At 44.7% G+C, this 18,539-nt stretch overlaps 2 protein-coding genes across 3 annotated transcripts; both read right to left on the bottom strand.

The window, feature by feature from the left end:
* Positions 1–6,259: 6,259 nt before the first annotated feature.
* LOC125941850 (uncharacterized) lies at positions 6,260–9,438 on the bottom strand. Of its 2 annotated transcripts, XM_049659709.1 has the most exons (4): positions 8,959–9,438; positions 8,427–8,598; positions 7,530–7,675; positions 6,260–6,786 (listed from the first exon to the last, which is right to left on the bottom strand). In XM_049659709.1, the coding sequence occupies exons 1-4, from the start codon at positions 9,257–9,259 to the stop codon at positions 6,479–6,481; spliced, it is 927 nt and encodes a 308-aa protein (XP_049515666.1). In that variant the 5' UTR covers positions 9,260–9,438; the 3' UTR covers positions 6,260–6,478. The 2 variants fall into 2 exon arrangements, with proteins under 2 accessions (XP_049515666.1, XP_049515667.1); XM_049659710.1 differs by lacking the exon at positions 8,959–9,438 and having other exon boundaries at positions 8,427–8,782.
* A 468-nt stretch (positions 9,439–9,906) lies between these two features.
* Positions 9,907–17,546, bottom strand: LOC125941849 (THAP domain-containing protein 5-like). The gene is made up of 8 exons (XM_049659706.1): positions 16,846–17,546; positions 15,553–15,766; positions 15,321–15,468; positions 15,176–15,232; positions 13,957–14,019; positions 12,077–12,451; positions 11,437–11,601; positions 9,907–10,092 (listed from the first exon to the last, which is right to left on the bottom strand). Exons 1-6 carry the CDS (start codon positions 17,197–17,199, stop codon positions 12,379–12,381), a joined length of 909 nt encoding a protein of 302 aa, XP_049515663.1. The 5' UTR covers positions 17,200–17,546; the 3' UTR covers positions 9,907–10,092; positions 11,437–11,601; positions 12,077–12,378.
* Between the last annotated feature and the right edge of the window lie 993 nt (positions 17,547–18,539).

Below are 18,539 nucleotides of genomic sequence, written 5' to 3'. Positions count from 1 at the left end.
GGGCTAGAAGTCATGACAGTAATTAGATGTCCCCAGATATTAGCACAATCCCGCTAATTGGACAACCAAGTTGCCGTTTCTGCTGCAATATAAGCATATAATCAGCTCCTAGCGCGTCTTGTTTATAATGTTGCACGCACGCGTGAGTGAGAAGAACGATGACCGGTGAACGATTCCGGGAGCTGCGCGGCCAATACTCGTCGCCAGACGATGTGTGTGCTGGCCACGGGACACCATGGGGCCGTTCGGAGGGCCGTGAAAACTCTGAGGGCTGGCCATACCACGTGGTCATACGCTGGTTGCAAAACCGAGAGATATGACCCGGGACACCGCAAGAGTAACATACCGGGAGAGGTCGAAACCTTGGTTGTTCGTCGATGAACCGAACATTGTCATTTTCCCTTGTGTAGTGGGCTGGTTCATGGCGTGTGTCATGACGATACATCGGGCGTCGAGAAGGCGTGTGCTGAGCGCGTCGGTCATAGCGCGGAGTCGGAGAGCGTGTTGTCATCCGAGACTGTGGGGCCGCGCTGTACTCTACGGCCGCTGCGGTAACCATTGGTTGCCAAGGGGCCGAATGTGGCGCAGTCATAGCCTCACGCGACGTGTACATGTCATGGTGGTTAGCTGTTGGACGCGACATCTCTACGCGGCGGGAAAGTTCCTCGCGGACAATCTGTCGGATGGTCGAAGGAAGGTCGAGGCAAGGGCTCGTGTCCACACTGGCAACCGTCGTAACGTTTGCCAACCGACCAAACTTTGGCGTAATCCGACGCATCTTCTGCGTTTCAAAGGTTCTGCAATGCCGAATGACGTCGGACACGGAACTTAGGCTTTCTTTACCGATGAGAAAATTGTACACGTCCTCAGCCACTCCCTTCAGCAAATGTCCTACTTTATCTTCTTCGGACATGCGGGCACTGACCACCTTGCACAGCTTTAAAACTTCTTCAATGTACGTGGTGCATGTCTCACCTGGTAGTTGTGCCCGTTGTGACAGTGTCTGCTCAGCACGCTTCTTTTTGGCGACTGAGTCCCCAAAACACGCCTTGAGCTCTTCAACAAAAAGTTCCCACGTCGTAAGCGTGTCCTCGTGGTTCTCGTACCACACGAGTGCGGTGTCGGTCAGGGAGAACACCACATTGGTGAGCTGAGCGGTTGAATCCCACCCGTTGGACTTGCTCACCCGTTTGTAATGGACGAGCCACTCGTCGGCATCTTCTCCCGCTTTTCCTCCGAATGTGGGTGGAACTCGGTAGTATTGCAGTGGACTGCTAGGCGCTGCCCTCGGAGCGGCTCCTTCTTCAGGCATGCCGAAGACGGTCACGGCAGATGGCGGGAGGCCGGCAAGTCGACGGCTTCGACGAAGCTGCAGCAGTGACGGTTCCGTTGTTGTGAGCGCGTACCCAGCACTTCCACCACCCTGTTACGCGCGAAGGAGACCGTTTATCACCCTTACGGATGAAGGGGGCCGTTTATTGTAGGTCGCGAAGGTGAGCGCAAGAGCGGTCAGCTGGTTGATCAACTCAACGTCGTCCTCTTCTCTTTCAACCCGGGACCGCAAGCACGTTCACCGGTCATCGTTCTTCTCACTCACGCGTGTGTGCAACATTATCGTTCAAACACGGAATTATCGCGAATTAAAGTATCGTGTTTTCACCTACATGTGTGTATGTGTGCATGTCAGAGTTACCTCCGGCCTCCTGTATTTTTTTTGCATATACAGAATTTTAACTGCACTGTGTTCCCAATGCACGTGTGCCGTTCCTGCCTCATCCTGAATTCCAAATTCCAATGACATCGTAGCAGGCAAGGAATTCATTTAACAAATGAATTTAAAAAGCATAAAGGTGGAGCCACAGTTTGCAGGCGATCACCACCAAGGCCAGTTATTGCCACGCTAAATAAGAAGAGGGGCTGCATGAGCACTGCATTTGTACTTAATATGTGGCGCTTTTCTTCACACTGCTTCAGAGCTCTCAGGTATACAGCCTACAGACTGTTTGTTTGGTGGGTGTGGAGTCGGCTGGGAAAAGGAAATCGTCAACCACTGCCTGGTTGTGTGCTAAGAAAAATAAGGAGCACATTTCCATCAGGCAACTACGAGATGTTTTCCTGGATATAGGTGAGCACTGTTTTTGCTATGAAGTACATGCATGTCTATTTGTTCAAGAAATTAACAGACCAAGTAGCGTATTTCTATTCAAACTGGTTTATATAGCCCAGTTGACCATGCACAGCAAAACAGAATAATGCTTCTATTTTGGCCTTTGGAACACTTCAATTTTCTGGCTACTGTTAAAGCATTGTAAGACAAGAGCATGCTTACTCGCAAGACACAGTAATGCAAACAAATGTTACTGAGAATGAGAAACTTTCAAAAGTAGGAAAGGTCACGAAGCTAACATCTTAATGACTATGTTGGTGCATAATTGCCGACGAAAAGTGTTGCATACAGATAAACAGCACACAAGATGACACAGAAATGGGATTGCAGCACTGTTTTTGTGTGAGAACTAGTGCGTCCGCCCCTTGCTTTCAGTCCCATATTGGTTTCCACCACTACATGCGCTTCAGCGCTTCATTCTTCAGATATGTTGCTGTGTTATTAATCTCAAAGGCTTACCAATTTGTCTTCACAAAGCTTCACATCCTTTACTTAATTCTACGTATTTTAAAGGAGGGATGAAACACTTTTTTAACTTTGGAAGAAAACTTTGCCGATCTGTACAAGAGGCTCCTGTGAACATGAGCCAAGTATTATTGCACTGCATGCAGTAGGGAAATTGCATTCCCATGTCAAATACAGCAACAGTTCGCTTGCTCTCACCTCTGCCATGTTGTGATGCAGTATCATCACAAGCAGCTGGACCCACGAACAGCTATTGGCTGATTTCATCATCACAACATTCTCAGTAATACATAATTGCTGATATTTAGTTAAATGAATGAAACATATATGTCTCCGATGTCAAATAGACAGCAAAATCCTTTTTATATTTGCACTGTTGGTTTACACACAACAGTTGCACGTAGCTGCATGTGGGCTCTGAGATAGAAGTGGCATGCTGCATAGCATAGTCTACCACGGTTGTCATGGGGTGCCATGATGAGCCCTTTTGCCACCAAGGCACTCAACTTTTGGGCAGGACTATACACCCTTGGCTTCTCCCCTGTGTAACTTCCAGTGTGCTAGTGGAGATGAAAAGAGAGAGAAGGCTGTGTATCTGTGCAACAACTCAACTTATAATTGAAGCATTTGAAAATGCTTGTGGCACGACATTCATGAGGTGATTCCCTTCAATAGTGAGGCCATTGCATGATTAGTTAGAAAAGTGTTTCACAGCCCCTTTAAGTAAACCACTGGCACCCAAGGCCGCGATTTTGTAGCGATTCCTTCTCCGATGATATTCCTTTGCGCGCTTTGTCAGTGGTCAGACGAACGTCCTGCCCGTGTTATCAAAGCGATCAGCCGGCTGTGAATAGTGGATGATAAGAGTCGCATACATTCGAGCAGAAGGCATCACTACAAAAATCGCGGCCCAAGCTAACATTGGTACAAACAGCGATGCATTGCCCCCTTTATGCTGCGAAGGTGTTGATGGGCAACATGAGGGCAAACTACTTTCAATGGTGCACCTAACAAGATGAAAATATTTAATCACTAGTGCCTGCTTACACATCATAGTGTACCTATTACTAAAAATGTATTGGTCCAATTGGGAAGCTAGCACACTCACTGTAATCTTTGGAAGTGTCCTGATGCAGTTCAGCATTATGAAACATTGTTCCAGCGCACAATTAAACTCGGACGAGAATAGAAAGACAACACGAACGCCGGACTTCAACTGAATTTTATTCACGGAAAATAGGGCTTTATGTACACAGGGAGGGAGGGGGGGGGGCGCTGCTAGTGCACCGGACCACCCAAAAACATTTCCTTGGTCCAGGCCACAATCATCACAGGTGTTGATAACCAATCCATTTTTTCACATTACTCTTGTACAATCTTGCACATCTCCCGCCCTACCTAGCTGATACGACACACACATTTGCCCTGAGATAACCAAGTTCTTTTTTTCCCAAGCACAACAGAAGGAGCACTGATGCAGTAATGTTTTTCATTAGAGATACAAAGAGCTTCAAAAATTTCCCGGTTTTTCTGAGTGCTAAATTTGCGCAACACACGTATTCGTTCGAAAAACGCCTTGCATGCTGGCTTGTGCGAGTAACGGCGAATGACCGCGCCGCTTAGTGAAGTAGCATTCCTGCGATGCTCTAGCAAGCATTCATTTAGACAGCGCTCGGTTTGGCCAATATAGCATTTCCCACAGGCGAGGGGAATACTATACACCACACCAACCTCACATTCAACGAGGGCTTTGGTGTGCTTTATTTTGCAGGCTGGCTTCTTCTTGGTTTCGTTCACTAGGCGAAACATTCGTCTCAGCTTTTCCGGTTCTGAAAACACAACACGTATCCCGCACCTGTCGCCAACCTTCTTGAGGCGGTGAGAAACCTGGTGCCAGTAGGGCACTACGACGGGGCGCTGTGGCGGGCGTGCGTCTTTTTCCAGCCTGCGCCTCCCACTAAATTTTAGCTATATAGGAAATCTGGCTCTCTACCACCAAGGCCACGATTTCTCTGTGGAACCCAGCCTTCTCCAGACGCCTTAGCTGGGCGTCAACGCTATCACGAACTTGATGTTCACAAGACTTGTCTAGAGCAGAGCGGATGCAGTTTTTTGCTATAGCTCTTTTTACGAGCTTAGAATGGGCTGGGACGAATGTGTCACCTAGTGAACGAAACCAAGAAGCCAGCCTGAAAAATAAAGCACACCAAAGCCCTCGTTGAATGTGAGGTTGGTGTGGTGTATAGTATTCCCCTCGCCTGTGGGAAATGCTATATTGGCCAAACCGGGCGCTGTCTGAATGAATGCTTGCTAGAGCATCGCAGGAATGCTACTTCACTAAGTGGCGCTGGTCATTTACCGACCACATTCGCCGTTGCTCGCACAAGCCAGCATACAAGGCATTTTTCGAACGAACAGGTTTGTTGCGCAAATTTAGCACTCTGAAAAACCGGGAAATGTTTGAAGCTCTTTGTATCTCTAATGAAAAACATTACTGCGTCAGTGCTCCTTCTGTTGTGCTCGAGAAAAAAGAACTTGATTATCTCAGGGCAAACGTATGTGTTGCATCAGCTAGGTAAGGCGAGAGATGTGCAAGAGTGATGTGAGGAGAAGGAACAACCTTTTATTGAAACCAGCAGTTTAGTTGGCTGGGCCTAGGCCTCCCACGTGGGGACGTCGAGGTCTTGCTTCTTCGCCGCCTCGCAGGCTTGCTGGGTAGCCCAGAGTTGGTCGTCGAGGTGGGAGCTGCGCAGAGCGGCGGCCCATCTCGACGAGAGGGCCACAGTATTAATTGCCGGATATTGGTCTTTACATTCCCATAGCATGTGGGGAAGTGATACTGCCCGAGTCTTACAGATCTTGCAAGTGTTACTAGGGTATGTGTCTGGGTAGGTCCTGTGGTAATGTGTTAGTGAGTGAAAAAAGAATTTTTTTTATTTGGTTATCGACGCCTCTGATGATTGTGGCCTGGACCAAGGAAATATTTTTGGGTGGTCCGGTGCACTTGCAGTGCCCCCCTCCCCCCCCCCCCCCTGTGTACATAAAGCACTATTTTCCGTGAATAAATTTCAGTTGACGTCCGGTGTTCGTGCTGTCTTTATCTTTTTGAACGTGTTTAATTGTGCGCTGGAGCGATGTTTCATAATGCTCATCCCAACCAACTAGCCCAGCCACCCACACCTACTGATGCAGTTCAAACAAAAGAGAATGCATAAATTGCCTCGCACATAAAGATCACTTTCCTGCTTAGCACTTTTCCAAGATGAGGAACTGGGAGAAGGCACTGGAGGTAGGCACAGGTATACAAAATATTTGAGGGAAGATTTTATGTGATTACCAAAGCTGAGCATTAGAGATAGAGTTGACCTTTCCAGTATTATACTATTCACGGTGGCAGACAGCAGGGTCTGTCTGAAAATTACCAATGATATAGTCCATTAACAAAAATTACTACTTCATATTTTTTTATTCTTTGGGCATGTGGCAATTATACTTCTAAAGCCAGTCTGTGCACATAGCGTACCTATCTGCTTGAGCATGCAGGCAGATTGGTTTCCTTGCTCTGTAGCATACTGTTCACGAAGGTGGGGCTGGATGTATTTTTGTATCAGCTAGATGAACACAAAACTGTTGCTTGTACTCTATACTAAATGTATGTTTGAATCCAGTGAGGCTAATAAGACGCACACAGCACAAGAGGGCAGAATGGGATCAATGCTCTGCTCACACCCGCCAAGGCAGCCATTTGGTGGCCCTGAAAAGGGCCGTTTAATAGTGATGGGGGTGTCTGGCTGCTGGATTGATCACAGTGGTAATTCAGGCTGGTTGATGTGTCATACTGGGATCCTATATAGCGCTAAAAAGACAAGGACAGACATAAGAATGACAACACATGGCACAGCGCCATGTGTTGTTGTTCTTATGTCTGTCCTTTTCTTTTTGAGCACTATTTATGATCTCAGCAGGACTGATGGTTAACTTAGGCGCAAAGCGTGAGTACTGCTTCTTCCTTGCCTCTTCCTTTCGTGGTTTGGGACCATACTTAGATGAAAGCGTCTCGTGATGCCTTCGCACAGATGCTTGCTCAGCAGTTGAAAACGATGGCCACTTCCCCAGGCAGTCCATCACGTTGGTTAACAGGACGGATATGTACCCTGAAACAAATACACATGTTGACTACATGTACACAAATGTTGCTTAGTGTTATTACTACCGTTAAATGCCCAGCAGGTGCCCCCACCCTCTACCGTTTAAGGTCAAAGATAACACAGTCATGAAACAAGCAAGCAGCATAGCTTTTCTGTCACTGAAGAACTGCCTTTCACGTGCATTCTATCTTTAATCTGTGTCATCGCTCTCTAAAGCATCGAATAACTCTTTGGAATCGGATTACAAAATGCACACGGACCGACGCACTTGGCCTGAAAAACCCTTGCGGTCTCCTGATGGTACAGCACCAACAACGTAGAACTGGTTGTGCCACGCACTGCCCTCTAACCCTTAGAGCATGTTAGAGACATCAAACCCCCTAGGAACAAGCGACAGTCTCTTCGAAAATGGCTGCCTATGCCTGGCTGTTGGGATGCCATTACCGGGTATTGGCAGAAGCGCAGTCAAATGTAAACAATTACACAGGCAGTTTCCAATTTACGACATTTACTTTAAGTTGGTCCTTCTCTTTTCAGCCCCAAGGCATCCCAAAGGCAGTCCCTGCAGCTCCTACCAGTTAGACGCACTAAGCATCACTTCTTTAGGCATTGAAATTTGCTGTGAAAACTGTGTGCACTGTAATGTTTGTGCAGTATTTGAACGCTAAACACTGAAGTACTAAAATAAGTATTACTTTGCTTTTTTGCACCTGTTGCTGTACAACAATTTTTTAAAACAAATTGCTCACCGTAGCCTGCATTCTGTTTCACTGGCACTACAGTCCATTCTTTTTCCCCTCGAGAGAATCTCTGTGAAATTCTCTCTGCACCACTGGGGTCGGTGAGTATGTCCCTGCCGCTGTTCTCGTTGTAATGGAGAGCGGCAATTTTTGTTCTGCAATAAATGGAATCACAAAAGAGTATTGTGCAGCTGTTCTTCTTTTATTACAAATACGCACATGAAATCTAAATTCATTCAAAGGAACAGACAACCGTTAAGAACATGAATTGAGATAGCCCCACTGATGGTGAGAACATGTTTTGTATTGACTGAAGCTAGCACTCTCTTCCTCATTAAACAAGGTTTAATATTCGTAGGCACAACAGCAGTGAAGGAGTCCCTTTTGATTCGATAACATGCTCCGATGAAATATTTATTTTGTTCCATCACAGTGACCAGTCAGGTCCCTAGGAGAGTTAAATGCGAAAGGAAAAGTTTTACTCGGTCGTCTGCTCAGATTTAAAACTTTGAAGAACAATAACTTCAGTGACCATGTGCCATTCCTTTGCATTGATCTCAATACTCTAATCAATGCACTCCAGTGCTACAGAGGGTGGTCGAGAAAACTTTGCCGGGTTCCGTTAACCTTAAAAGCAGTGCTATATGTGATATGGTAGGCACAGTTTAGCATTGGAAAGTCATCATCAGCCTATACATCACGTTCAGTGCATGACTACGGCCTTTCCCAACAGTGGTGCAGTCAGAATTGACTTAGTTGAGTAGCATAATGTGTTTAAAAGACTGCATCACAGCATGTTCCAAGCCGTACACTTGGAAAAAGCAAATCATTTGAAAGAAGCAGCATCAAGACATTGGGCAATTTTGTCATTACAAAAATGCACTGAAAATGGGTATGGTGTGTTACCTTGCCAGCATGCCTTCGTAGGTGAACTTGCTGCTCTTAGGGGCGAAGTGGATGAGCAGGCTATGAAAGGCCTCTAGGCCAAACGTCTGGGCCTTGTGTGATGCCCGGGGAAGGTCCCGCAGAAGGTGTGGTGCTGCCAAAATTGCTTTCAGGCGTTGGAATGACTCTGATCCTTCAAAAATAAAGTAGTTTGGTTGCATTAGTTCTTAACAAAGAACATAGTAACCGCTAGATGTGTGGCCAGTTGCAAAGAATATTTAGATGAAAATGCTGCTGAATACCAGATCAACGCAGGACGATACAGAAAACATTAATTAGATAAATTAATTGTGCCAATGCAGTAACAATAATGGAACATAAAGTAACAAGTAATGGAATATAAAGGCACTGTTGCCAGGTCTAAGAAGTCAAAAGTAGCCATGATACTTGTGTTTAAATTCTCAAGCAGTAGCCAGTACACTATGGATGCTTAAAAAACAGCAAGAAGAAAAATGTATCCCAAAACCTTTTGTCGTAGTACTTCAGTTCTTACCTTCAACCAGCCAGTCACGTTCTGGCATCTCGCCGTGAAAACAGGATGGGTGGAGCGGGTCAGGGTGGTCATGCACATTCACGATGTGGCGGAGAATAGACAGCCATCTTGCCAGAGACAACTTTTCATTGCCATGACTGTTTACTGCACACCAATAAAGGTGCCGAATTACGGTCTTTCGCCACCCGATTACAGTCCCATGTTGTTTCAACCACCCGAGGGCGATCATCTTCTTCTTCAAGCCTGTAAGATATAAGTATATCCAACTTCTATTAACAAAACAAACTAAAGGGACACGCATGTACCCCTTAAATCAACACAGCAGTAAGCACAATATTTTGTGCTTACTGCTGTGCAGTTGTTGCTCAAAATTTGCAGAAACATCCGATTGTGCGGTCTACGTCGTTTAAAATGCAACACTTGACACAGTTACTCGTCTGGTTATTACAAAAACAATAATGCAAAGATGCCTTCATTTATGGGATTGCAAGTGACTGCTGAGGAGGCACTAGCATAAACATATGTCGCTGCCTGCTGGCAGCTGCAGAAAATTTCAGTTCAGGAAATGCTGCCTCATGTTTCAGAGAAGCAGGCAACACGTGGCAACCCCACCTAAATGACTGCTTTTGCAGCTGCCAACAGGCAGCAACATAAGTTCATGAAAGTGCTGTCTCAGCAGCAGTTTGCATTCGTATAAATAAAGGAAACCTTGCATTTTTTCCCTTAATAATCAGACAAGTAACTGTGCAAAGTGTTGCACTGGGTGAAGTAGATCACAAAGTAAGATATTTCTGCGAAACTTGACAAGAACAGCGCAGCAGTAGGCACGAAATATTTTTTTACCGATTTTATATGACATGTGCTCTTCCCTGTACAATAATTGCAGACATTAGGAAGTTATGCACCCATTCGTATTTGGGCCACTTCAAAGAGACACATGGATCTACCTTTTGCAATATGCCACAGGTCAAACAAGTGGCATATCATTGGGTGCTGGGTTCTCATGAAAGCCTTAATTTCACAATGCCGATCCGTCACCAGGGAATCGATGTGAAGTCCCAGCTCAATCAGATGATCGAGGGCTCTCTCCAGACCTTCTTTCTCCATTTTGTTGCTTGAAGAAACTTCTGTTGACTGCAATATTGCAAAGGAGCTTTTCAGTTTTGCTGCTACAGCCAAATTTCACAAATGCACAAGATAAACGTGAGCCACTTCTTACAGTCCTTACTTTTAGCCAACGTAGAACTTGCACTAAAAATTACTTTCCTGTCATTCTCCATATATGCTAAAAAGGGCAACCTCATTACTGATGATTTGATTCCTTCTAACATTCAATAGCTGTTACATAAACATAAGAAGATAGATGGATACATGCTTTTGACCCATTTGTCATAGAGTTAAAGGATATTTTCAGTGTCTTAGACAAAGCAGTATTCAGGAGTTTATTTTTTTCAATGCTTTGCTGCAGTGCAATATGCATGCTTTTGACCTTCAGCAAAGGACTGAAGGACCCTAATAATGTTGCGGACAAAACGCGAGGCATAAAATAGGCTTTTCACGCTTGGACATAAAACATGTAATCACAAATAAGTAGCAGCCTGTCATGGGCAACACTATGGCTAATATTCATGCTACCAAATCTGCATAATCTTTACGGTCTAACTGGCAGTAGTTGGTAACTAATACCAAGGCAAATATTTTATATATTTTCATTTTTTTACTCTCAGTACTTATAATAAAAACAGCAAAGTATTACTTTCATTCATGCTTCTTGTGGTGCTGCTTTGAATTTTAACAACATTAGCAAAAGCTATCTGAACAATTATTTCTGCTTTACTTTCATTCAAAACGGCAATGATCAGTATACAATTTTAGGTGTCACAATATATGTTTCAACTGATCTCTTGAAATGTTCAAACATAAATGAAAAAGAAGCATGTTTCTAGCGGTTAGGAGAGAATTAAGAACTTGATGTGCTATAAGAACAGGTAGAACAGGCATTGTCCACGTATGCATTCTTAGTCGAAGGCACGACACGCATGTGCAGTTTACCTTGCATCATTATTTTGTTTTTACTTGTCTTAGCCTTTGTGCCAGCTCAGTGACATTGCTGTTTTTAATTTGCGTACTGTTTAAACTCTTCGAAAGCCGACACCAGTTTGGGCATGCCTCTTAGAAGGTACATAAATAATCGTGCATTTCACTACACATGCATCAAGCTGCATAAAATGCTTGCACTATTCAGTCACTGCAGTAGAACTACCATGGTTGGGTGTTTATGTCCGGCTGAGAAATCGAAAACCATCAATTTGAACCTCACTAGGTCCATAGATTTCTGGCACTCATCAGAGATGGTAACATGACAACGGAATTTCAAACAACCACGTGGTCACCAAGACACCTATTATGATGGTTGCATGTCATCTACTTAAAATGCCACGCTACAAAATAATCGGGGAAAAATGAAACAGGACCCACCTTGACAAGCTCAGTGTGCATTATTTTGTTCAGCTCAGTGTCCAACAACGTGTAAGTGCCAAAGTCTGCGGAGTGGCCAGGCGTGTCACATCTGCCATCACCTGCTAGTGAGCGTGGCTGGTGTCTGGCCTCTTCAATGACAGACTTCTGCTGGGACTGCCATGCCTTAAAATGTAATAAAACAGGATGCTTGAATGTAATGAATTTTTGCTGCAAGCTCTGAATGCAGTGCATTAAACCCTTGTGCAAACATTTTCTGTGTTATTTTCTTATCTTTGATGCCTTTCATTGACAAATGATTACACAAGAACTGCATGTACTTATGTAGATCTCGGTTCACTGTTAAAAATAATAAGCAATTTTGTAGCCCCAACAATGTTCCTGCAGTGGCAAACATTTGGCGTACCAGAGGCTGCAGCAGATGGCATGTCTTAGTCCTATGTTTCCTCACTACGCGCCTTTACTTTTTGCACTGCTTTATATCCCCAGAGCTCTCGAGCCTACAGGCCATGCATTAGTGGTTTCCTCCTTAGAGTGGGCCCAGCTGTACTTAGACGTGAGCCTGAAGACATGCACATAGCTCATGACAGTTGTAGAGACTAGCAATTTGATACAAGTAGGCAGCATTGCCAATACAAACCTGCTCAACCGCTGGAAGTAGGTAGCACCTTTGGTACTGGAAGTACTGTGTCTTTTGAAGTGACTGCACTCCCATAACTGACAACAGGCGAATCACTTTGGTTGGACTGCTCCCAGTGAATAGAATGGCGCAGCACAACAACAAATTGCCAAGAGCCTTTCCTTTGGCCATCGGCTGACTCGACCACTTCGTTTCATGGTTTTTGGCACACTTTATGGTAGCAGAAATCATTGTTCCTGTTGCCGCAATGTCTACTCTGCTTTCGGATGCTCCACACACCCGGCAACGCTTCAACAGTTCCATCAAGCAGGATTCAAAACAATGTATTTCTTTGTAGTCACCCCATCTTCAGCACACATTTCCTGTACAGGTGGCCTGCAGTGATCACAGAAAATGCACATTTACTAGCCGTTTTTCACCTTATGCAAGAAAATTGAGATATCGAATCAGAATTTAACATGTTTGCTTGATTAATCATAAATGCCAATCTTTTTGTTTTTATAGGCTCTATAGTAATACCCTTCACCTTATAAAGAACAAAAAGAATGGAAATTGCAACTCACTGCAGCAAATTGTTACAAAGTAAACCCATTTATGCACCTGAAAAGTGATGTGCCACAGTTAACTCGACGTTTATCCGGGTGCAAATGGCCCATCATCTTTCATCAAAGTTATTTGTTTCGTTACTAATAACTCCTATATGGGCAGTGTCGTGTGACCAGGTGCATTTTCATGACTCGTAAGCTATGAAGTCTAAAGGAAACCAGAGAAACGCAGACCAAAATTGGAAAGGTTTAAAAAACTGCAAGACGTTTCTGCTTCCGCACAGAAACCTTGTTCACATAAAGTGGCTTGAGAAGGCGAGCTTATGTCCGTTTCAGTATGTGACCAAGGCCCCTAGCATACGCAGGTGGAAGATTACCATCATTTCTGTTTAGCGCTTTCATAGTCTGGATAAGAAACAATTACGGATACTGACGGGAACACCAGTTTCTTTTGCGATGATGCCTGCCATGGCCCAGTCAATCCCATGATTAGAAGATGCCACGTGTTCCGCAAGTGCTTTGGAGACAACATTTTTTCTGACATCATTTTTTCTGACATCATTCATGTGGTGTTTCAACTGTCTTTAAAAATTTTCGCTCTCCCCGATATAAATGCAGTTACAGTCTGCATGTGTCAGCACTGTGTGTCTTCGTGCGTTTGTCTCAGTCTCTCACAATGTTATTTTAACCCAGAACATTTTGTCAAATAGTGGTTCACAGATCTCAATGCATGAGAGCTAGAATTCTCTATGTGGATGTTTCTTACCAGGAAACAAATACAGCTGAATGCCTCTGTAATGAAATGACTTCTATAATGAAGTATTCAGTATGTTCCGCCCCAATTCCTATCTTTAATAAGTTTTGTCGATGCCTCTATACTGAAGATCCCTGCAATAAATTTGACTATATAATGAAGGTGTCTGGGTGCTTTGTTCTTTACAACAAAGTGAAAGCGGCCCTACCACTGCCCTTGGCAATCGCTACTGACCTGTGGTGCATTTAGGGATTGTCAGTGGACACCTCAACAAAAATTGCACAGGAGAGTCTCGATATGGACTCCACGGTAGATATTTGTGGAAACCACCCACTACCCCCAATGTAAGAAGAAAGAGCCCCGTGACCCAAGCTGGTTAACCTTGATGACTCAGCAAATGTGGTTAGCAAACTGTTCACAGCAGAGTCTTTCTAAGCACTAATTACTGTTACAACTGAAGCAGTTGTAGCAGTAATTAGTGCTTAGAAAGTTGTGCACACAAAGGTAGTGCACAGGTACCGTGCCAGCCTTTGCACCTTTATAATACTGAAATAGAGCCTCAAAAGCAATTATAAACTTACTCAGGGTCACTGTCATCATCGTTCAGCTCATCACAGACGTATGACGAGTCATTTGTGTAGTCACTGTAAAGAGTTCAAAGGAACATCAGCAAGAGAAGCTCTTGTAGATTATGCATATGCAAACGATCACGATACTTATCAATCCAGACAGTAATAAGAATTCAGAGACGTACATTATAAACAGTAGCGGACCTCAAATGGAGCCCTAAGGCACGCCTTGGGCAAATGTTCTTAAGCCAGAAAAACAGCCCCCACAGCTAAGAATTTGATGCCTATTCAGTAAATACGATTTCAAAAATTTTAATGGAGGACTAGTGACACCATAAGTTTCAAGTTTGTCAAGGAGGATATTATGGTTAACCCAGTATCCTTACTTACTAATGGTAGCCTTACTAGAATCCAAAAATATAAAATCAACACAATATACAGAATCAATAGCATTTTGAATGAAATCTGTTCAAGAAATTACTCAATTAAATTCTGGGGTTTCACGTGCCTAAACCATGATCTAATTACGAGGTTTGCCATAGTGGTGTGGGGGGGGGGGTACTCCGAAAGAATTTGGACTAGCTGGGGTCTCTCTTATCTAATCCAGTGCCAGTGTTCTTGAGGTTATGGATAACAGCGAGCACCTCGTGTGGTGTGCCAGGAAAAGAGATAAATGAGAAACCAGCACGTTTCAATTTACAATGCGAGGCTATAGGCTGGTCAATTAAGTGATTTTAATTGCCAAAACGTTGCACACATCCTTGTTTAGAAAGGAATTCAACCACTCCCATTGTTTCATAGTGTCATTCATATTATTCAAATTCTTAACGCTTTTAGGATTTTTTAGCAGATTAGTTGAAACAGTGCAATAATTTTTGTACCGCAAGATTGAGGTCAATAATGCACAGCAAGTAACATTAGGCTGATGTAATTGTAGGGATAGTGCAGCTCTTAGCAACAGCAGGCACATGTGCATTTAGTACTATATATCACAATTTTTCAAGCTGCAGAACAAAATATTGGGCAATGTTCACTTACAACACTGTTTCCTGACATGGCCATGTCTCATTATGCTGGAAAGTTATCAAGTTTACGTTCATGTTCTTGGCAGGGTTACATCTGCTTATCGAGCCGAAGTTATGTATCAAGGAGGTACATTTTGCAAGGCCTAGGTGTTCATGTAGTGTGAATTAAAAACAAGAATAAATAAACAAGGTATCCTTAGGCTTACATGATATCCGAGTCCGAGTCATCACAGCTGGACAGCTCATCACTGAGGTAGTCAGTCCTAAAAATTTGGTAAAAGTGCATACAGTGCCAATTGTTATGCACAATCACTTGCACGTGTCATACAAAATATGAATCAGATTGCATACCTGTATAGATTGAGACCTGGTGCATCAATATCATGTCTCGGCGTAGAGCAGAACGGCCTCAACTCTGATGGTACCTCTTCACTGTATGCCAGCCTGTCTTCAGTTTGCACAAAGCTGTCACAAACAGATAATGGGCTGGCCTGGACCCCTGCACAATAAAAACAAGTTTTTAAGACATTCATTGACTGTCAAATTTTTTATAAGGAAGAACAAATAGCAGTCATGCTCTCACCAACAGATGGATTCTTGATGCATGTCTGTACAGCCTTTGACTTCTGTACGTGAGGAACTGTTTGAACGTAAACATCACGCATCTGTGGCTCAGCTTCCCGCACATCACTGTGCTGTGTGGTGGTGGCAGCTTGGAAACTCAACTCATGCTGATTGTTACTCTCCACATGGTCGTCCTCCGGCTCTGCCACGCCAAGTGCTTCTTGGAGATCATGCTGGCATACAAAAAAAAGAATGTAGGCAGTGTAGAAGAAATTCGATCGGAAGCTAAACATAACGCCTCTATCTCTTTTAGTTGAAATGTAACAGAACGTATTTATGGAAGTACTTTTACTAATTTCGACCATCCACATAAAGTGCCTAGAGCTATTTGCTGCAGGTGCACAAGCTGACTACCTATGGGGCTTCCTCTACAGACTGGCATTGTATCTGAAGTTTGATAACATCACTCAGCTACAGATATCCTTGCTCCATAACACACTATACTCAAGCACTGTATTCAAGTAATCATGTGCACATGGCACATTTTCAATAATTTGCGCAAAAAGCAAATGGGCACATTACCTGTTCCTTGCTTTTATGAGTTGAGAACATGGAGCAACCCAGTATCACAAAAAAGGAACATGGAAGTGATGCTGAAATATACTGTGAGCTAGACAATGTGTTTGTTTATATTTTTTTCTTCTTCTCTCTTTTTTTTACAGAGATAATCCTACTGATGCTGCAGCACTTGGTTAATCATTTTCACATACTTGTACGCAGCTCAAATTAGTTGTTTGTTCAAGTGAAGCTGCGAGTACAAGTCGCCTCGACAGGGTTACAACATAATGCAACCAAACCACAACGGCAGTGAATCTCGTGGTATTGTATGGTATTGCCGACCACTCGCGATGGTGTATATATACCTCTATCAAACGGAAATACTGCTCCGATCACGAAGTAGCTAATGATTTGGATCGAGTGCTTCTACATGTGCGCACTTTCGATCTCGATTTCGCTCGATCCGGATCCACTCAATCACAATCCGCCGCGATCGTGCGCTGTCTGTACCTTTGAGCTCCGTACGCTAAACCGACCGGATCCAGATAGTTGCACTGTGTAGCAGCCATATTTTTCGATATCACTCAAAAAATTCCACTCGGATCAAGTTTGATGGTAAACGAACGAGCGTGAGTGACATCAATGTGAGTAATTACAACATCACATACTCGTGCGCTCATAAGATGGGCACTTTCTGCTGCAGTGTGCTACCAACTAATATTTACATGACCACTTAAAAAGTTCGTTCACGTACCTCCGCTCTTCTTTTGACGGCTTTGCATCGTGGCGCTGGCGGCTGGCTCAGCTTTGTCTGGTCGAACACTGTCGGCACGGCATCCGCCTTCAAGTGCCTACGAAAGTATGGTTTTGCTAATCCGAAGGCTTCCATCAGATGAACACTATCCTTGTAGGCATCAGGTGCGAAATGATCGGAACACACGGCCGCTTGTTTGCTCGGGGACCAGTTGTCACGCAAGATAGCACTAATCCACCGCTCGCGAAGCACATTGTCGCGAGGAAAGTAGTGATAGCAAACTCTTTTTAGATGCTGCGCGTTGTTCGAGTGGTTCGTGCAGCCAACAACGCAACACCACTTGCCACCCCTCATCACTTGCCCGTCCACAGGGGACACAAATTCTCGCGACAGCAACTTCTCACGCGAAGCACTAGCTCACGATCGTCGACTCCTCCATGCTCTCGTCGCTGTCGTCTGCATGATCCCGGCATGCTCTGCGCTGCGTGAACTATTCCTGACGTCATGCACAATGTGGCTTGTAACTGAGGAGGAGGTAAGGTAGGGTGCTCGAGGCAATAAATTAAATTCATTTGTAAAAAATCTGTGCAACTCTCAAGCCTGCTTTTTTTAGGACATGACGGAGGTATTCAGAGGAACAGACCCAGCGAATTTCATCGACATCCGTTGACATCGAAAAATCGCCGGAGTTGCCCTTTAAGCAGTCTCTATAAAGCTGCGATACATCTTCCGACACACGCATCCACAGCTAAACTATACGCAACTGGCTTATTTCTTCCCCTTGTAGAGTTCTTGCACCTCCAAGGGATCGACAACTTGGCCGCCAATCCAGCTTCGCGCAGGGCCATTGGCTACTGCAGCGGGTTGGCATCCGACCGCTTGACTTTCCTCTGTACACCCCTAAACGACTTCTTCCCAGCAATCTCCGCTGTGCCCCTATACGCTCTAATATGACCCCACATCTTCATGAGGGACGACGACAAGCCCGCGCTCACTTCCACCGCCCTTTCCCACCCGACACTGTCACATGCTACGTTGACGCAGCGTATTACCAAACTCACGGCTCCACTGATTGTGTGACAATGCCGACCCCCCTTGGCATTCTCATCACTTCCACCGCTGGCCCCTTCTCACTTCCTACTTCTTCTCTCTCCCTTGAATTTGCCGCGATCGTTTACGCGGCGCACGAACTAACAGTTCTCCCTCCCTCTCCTCGGTATCGCATTTGCTCGGACTTCATGGCGGCAATCCGAGCTCTTCGCGACAACAGACTTCCCAATAATCTTCATGACAACCTTTCTGACGCTCTCTCCCTTCTCTCTCCCCTGCTGTGGTCACTGTGGGCTGGGTGCCAGGTCATGCGGGGATTATCGGCAATCAGCTCGCTCATGAGCTTGCCCGCGAGATTAATAGCCGGGCGCCGATGATCCCCTGGCCTTACCCGCCCATAGCGGACGAGGCACACTTTTATAAGAAAACTCTAAAACAACACTACAAACACCTCCGGCATTCATTGCAGACTCTTCTGCCACCACACCCTTGTCTCTCCACCAGCCCAAGTACACACCCTCAGGGCCAACCAGCTCAACACTTTGATCACTCCAGCAGGTCTATGCTTTTATCGTTATCGCTCTGACCCCTCATGTCCCAACTGCCCCTCTACGTACGCAAATACTGAAACGTATGCTTTTATA

Source organism: Dermacentor silvarum, unplaced genomic scaffold, assembly GCF_013339745.2.
Source record: "Dermacentor silvarum isolate Dsil-2018 unplaced genomic scaffold, BIME_Dsil_1.4 Seq471, whole genome shotgun sequence".
Classification (NCBI taxonomy): domain Eukaryota; kingdom Metazoa; phylum Arthropoda; class Arachnida; order Ixodida; family Ixodidae; genus Dermacentor; species Dermacentor silvarum.
Note: the sequence above shows the minus strand (reverse complement) of the source record. Positions and strands in the feature narration are given on the sequence as shown.

Excerpts from the sequence above, each read along its gene's own strand:
- LOC125941850 (XM_049659709.1), bottom strand. The coding sequence starts at position 9,259 with ATGCGTGTCCCTTTAGTTTGTTTTGTTAATAGAAGTTGGATATACTTA. Across the intron at positions 8,599-8,958 it reads ACGTGACTGGCTGGTTGAAG|GATCAGAGTCATTCCAACGC; the intron begins GTAAGAACTGAA and ends TTATTTTTGAAG. Across the intron at positions 7,676-8,426 it reads TACGAAGGCATGCTGGCAAG|AACAAAAATTGCCGCTCTCC; the intron begins GTAACACACCAT and ends CATTTATTGCAG.
- LOC125941849 (XM_049659706.1), bottom strand. The coding sequence starts at position 17,199 with ATGAGGGGTGGCAAGTGGTGTTGCGTTGTTGGCTGCACGAACCACTCG. Across the intron at positions 15,767-16,845 it reads CCGTCAAAAGAAGAGCGGAG|CATGATCTCCAAGAAGCACT; the intron begins GTACGTGAACGA and ends TTTGTATGCCAG. Across the intron at positions 12,452-13,956 it reads GATGATGACAGTGACCCTGA|GCCACCTGTACAGGAAATGT; the intron begins GTAAGTTTATAA and ends TGATCACTGCAG.